Genomic DNA, 4603 nt, shown 5'->3' on the forward strand with positions numbered 1-4603 from the left:
AATGTCACCTCATTCCATTTTTTGATTTTTTGCTTAATGATTTTGAGTTTATGTGCAAATTGATGCATTTTATACCCATCACATCTAGGTGTGCTCACCCACCAATAATTCATGAAAGGTAAAAATTGGGGGTGTCGAAGCTACATCCTCTCAAATTTAAATGAAGACTGGAATCTAACTACAATCTTAGAAAAAATTAGTCGTTTCATTTGTCCAATAGAAAATTCTTATTCCCAAACTAATGCTAATTTTCAAAATCCAGACATTTTCACTCTTCCTATATTCATCATTAAAAAATCTAAATACATTTATTTTATACGATTTCACATTTTATTTACAATTAAAATATCAATATAATTGTACCCACTTTAATAATTAGCTCAATTAAATTTTTAAATATTTCTATATATGTTATTAGATTAAATTAATACAGGAAAAAAATGACCATCTAATGATGTTTTGCCAAAATAACCGTGCAGATGTAGGCCACTTATTCTTCTCCAACCCTAGAATGGTCGAAACAAATCACATTATAAACAATTTCATAATATAAAATAATAATTAACACATATTAAATTTTAAGCATAATATTAGAATGAGTAAATTGAAGAAGGAAAAATAAATAAATAAATAAATCCTCTAACAGTGTTTTTCTCAAACTGCCCTCCAAACAGAAGCCGCTTATTCTTCTCCAAACCTAAATTGAAAACTACAATATCCATTACAAGCTCTTTCACAACATGGAAAAATCAAATATGACATACATCATGGTCTTTTGGGTGAAGTATAGAATGCCTAAAATGGCCAATACAAGAAGCAACAGTACCAACAAACAAGAGACCCCAATCCAAATCCACTTGGATGAACTCGCATTTGTGGAGGCAGCAGCAGTCAAGTTCACAACACCTTCCTCCAATTCATTTGCACCACACACCATGTTTTTCTCAATCTCATCCAATGCCTCCCCCTGATCCCAAACCAATATTGACAGATCCATGAAAATCTGCTGCAACTCCTTCAGATCTGCCTCAATCCCTTTGATTTCATTATACTTTTCTTCCATATCATCTTCTCCATGAGTAATACCCAATGCTTGATGAACAATCTGAAAACTGTGGCCCTCTACATCATGCTGCATCATCTCATCCACTACATTTGCTGGTGGGTATTGACCAGAAACAATGAAGCAATATCTCTCAACTTCTTCTCTGTAATCATCTCTGATATTTTGGCGAAGCTGATTCAGCAAAACCAACCTATCTTTCAGAGATTTTCTTATGCCATTCATCACCATCTTTACAGTTCCGGTTTGATCTTTGTTGAGATCATCCAACATCTTTTGAATTGATCTGACCTTTCCTAAGATTATGCTGATCATTGCTTTTGCCCTGTCTGTTCTTGAGCCTTCTTCTCCAAATTTCACCCTGTTTTTGCTTTCTTCATGATTCTTTCTCAGAGTCTCAAGACATTCGTCTATGGCCTTCAATTCCTTTTGAGCTTTTATGATCTGCACCAAAACAGAGGAACCGTTCGTAAAATCAGAAGAGGGTTTGTCATCTTCTTTCATGGAATCATGAACAATGTGCAGATCGGTCATGTTGAATGAATTGTTGTGGAATGATTGTAGGGTTAATGGGTCTATGTAAATAAGAGAACTTGAATGATCTGATGTAGATTTTGAATGAAAGAGCGATATATCATGAATCTAAATGCTTCATAACCAGTTCTTGACAGATAATGTTTCATATTCTCGAAGTGGGTGTCATGAGTATTTCCTTGAAAGGTGGGTCTAAATCCAGAAATAATTGATTACAATGTAAAAAGTAGTTGGAGGTGGCGCAGTTGGAGGGCCTAATTAAGGGACTGCAACCCATAATGCAACATGCACTCAAGCCCGCCTTTTCCTTCTGATTTATTGAGAGGATAAACATACACTTTTTAATGGTCTTTTAAATTGGGAGTAGGTCTTATTATTTCATTTCTGGAAGATTACATAAGAGTTGAGAAATGAGAGGTTTTTGTTATAAAATTGTTATAAATTTGTTACTTTTCGTTTCATATTTCATACATTTAGTTACATAACAATATGGAATTGGATTTTTTATAATTTAGTGTTTTATTTGAGGTAAGATATGTCTAATTATAGTTATATCATGGAACTAGATTTTTTAATACTCTACAATATCTTATGGTGTGTCTTGGTGTCTAGAGATTACTTATAGTAATATCGAATTACCCAATACATCGTGTAAGATGCACCTAACTAAAATATATGTAAAGCATACATATTAACTACATCTAATAACTTGAGTGCTAGTGTAGTAGAAGTGTCTAATTAATTCATTGTAACCTATTAAAACAACATTGTACATAAACCCTCGTTTCCTACTTTATGTATTAATTGAGATCATAGAAACTATCTCCTTTCTATGGTCTTTAATCGAGGACAAATTTTTTAATGGAATATCAGTTAGAGGTTGAGGAATAGGAAATATTGAGAGTTGATGATTTGTTTTTGGGTCTAACTAGAAGGCATCTAACTATACTACAAACAAAGTGTGCATGCTCCTTCTGCACAAAATTTGATATTATAAACTCTACATTAAAATTTTCATACAACTTATAGTGATAAAACTAGACCATATATTAATTGAACCACTACAAACAAAATATACATCTTCACCCCATTAGATTAATTTAATAAAACAAAATGCATCAATTGATAAAATAGATTATTAATATCAAGGTAATAGACCTAAAAGACATCAAATCTAATTTTAAATATTCTTTAAAAATATATATAATACAATAGATTTTTTCACAAAAAAATTCAAATGTGTAAGTTTCTAAAACTTATATTATTTTTGGAAGGAACTAAGTATATTATATAAATGTCTCTATAGGCATCAAATGCATTATATATAAAACACAATCTCACTTAATAAAGATTCTAGGTTGTGTTGACACAAATTTTTAGCCAAATTTTGCATTTGTGTTTTGATTTAAAGTCTTTTTTAATTTGAATTTTTATCTGCATTCAAAATGTATGTACAATATATCCCTTTTGCCATGGCATTTTGTGTAGGATGAAGGTTATCACCAAATAACCACCTTGCATATGTGATTTGGTTCATCAAACTTGATCTTCAATTGGTAGCTCAAAGACATCATTGAGATTACAATGGGTTGTTATGATCAAATTGGAAATTATGGGATCATCATTGCATTCTTCTAATATTCTAGAGCAAGAGAATTGATGAAGTTTAAATTGTATCATATTAGACTATATGCTTCAAGAATAGTACAAAGAAGAACAAAAGTTGCACTAAGTGAAAATTGCATTTTAGAAAATGATTAACATGATGGAGAACCATGAGAAACATGAATTTGAAAAATAGGGATAAGATACACCAATAAGAATAATAATGTAGAATAAAAGAATGAATTTCATCAAAGAAAGAGAAGCTGGTAGTAGTAAAGAAGCAACCAAAGCATAGTGACTAAAGAAAACCTATATCAAAGAACCTTATCGAGAAGATTTACACTAAGGTAAAACAAAAAATTTTCTTCTTGACAACCAACAAAGAAGACACCATCCAATAAAGTAAAACTCAAGTACTATATATTTATATATATATTTGGGAAAAAGTCACTCGAATGAAGTCAATCAACATAACATAAACAGTTGGCTTATGTCATTTTGAACCTCCCCAATGCTTGATGGACTTGTTGGTGAAGCCCCTAGTAATATAAGATACCTAAGGTTGGTATAAGAAGGAGATCAAGAAAACCCATGTGGATTGAACATGATGAAAGCATTGGGATAAGTCATCTCGATGAAACCATCAATAAATCCATGTCTATTCCGAAAGCATGTTTTGACTTGACTTGAAACTTGATGATCTGATTAGAATGATTTGTGGATAAGGTGATCATTAGAGTAACATACACTACCAAAGTAAGGGATTTCAAGTTATTTCGACACCTAATGGAGCTACTAGGATAACTTATGCCAAGAAATGAAAATATAATCATCATTCAGTGTAATATGAATGGATGAAATATGCAAATTCATTCGTATTGGTATCATAATGACTTATACTAATAAATCCAAAGACATCGAATAAAGTTACACACACAAAATTCTCATTGGTGTAACTCTCACCTTTGATCTATTACTAAATCTAGTTGCCTGATCCCTGAGCTAGATGCATTGATGCTACCTATGTTTATTTGATGATGATAGAAGAATTTCAAAGGGTAAAAACTAGGCTATGCTAATGGTTCTAAACATATATCATTCATTCAAAATATTATATTGAAGGGGGGCCATTGTCAAATCATTTCAAATTTGAAAATTGAAGTTAGGGATTTCTATTTAATTCTTGCATTTGGATTTTTGTTTAATGGTGTAACATTATGTCATAGGGTTGGATGTTGCTCATGCCTAGCTTGAGCCTTCTCCCTTAGAATCTTCAATCACATGCGATACTAGTGATCACCACTTTGGACTCCCCATTTGGGTCAACCATTTTTGTTCACCCAAACTACTCCTTACACCCAAATCTCATCATGTGCCTCCACACCTAACTGTCTAAACATA

The 4603-nt window shown here is 31.9% G+C and overlaps 1 protein-coding gene across 1 annotated transcript; it reads right to left on the bottom strand.

Annotated features, from left to right (window-relative positions):
- Window positions 1–600: 600 nt before the first annotated feature.
- Window positions 601–1799, bottom strand: LOC149537826 (syntaxin-related protein KNOLLE-like). The gene has a single exon (XM_089802047.1). The coding sequence runs from the start codon at window positions 1595–1597 to the stop codon at window positions 734–736; it is 864 nt and encodes a 287-aa protein (XP_089658173.1). The 5' UTR covers window positions 1598–1799; the 3' UTR covers window positions 601–733.
- Window positions 1800–4603: the final 2804 nt, after the last annotated feature.

The sequence above is a fragment of the Cupressus sempervirens genome, chromosome 9 (genome assembly GCF_028749045.1).
Source record: "Cupressus sempervirens isolate cs-2001-9-10 chromosome 9, ASM2874904v1, whole genome shotgun sequence".
Lineage (NCBI taxonomy): Eukaryota > Viridiplantae > Streptophyta > Pinopsida > Cupressales > Cupressaceae > Cupressus > Cupressus sempervirens.

Bases quoted from the DNA above. Each gene is read 5' to 3' on its own strand.
- LOC149537826 (XM_089802047.1), bottom strand. From the start codon at position 1,597: ATGACCGATCTGCACATTGTTCATGATTCCATGAAAGAAGATGACAAA.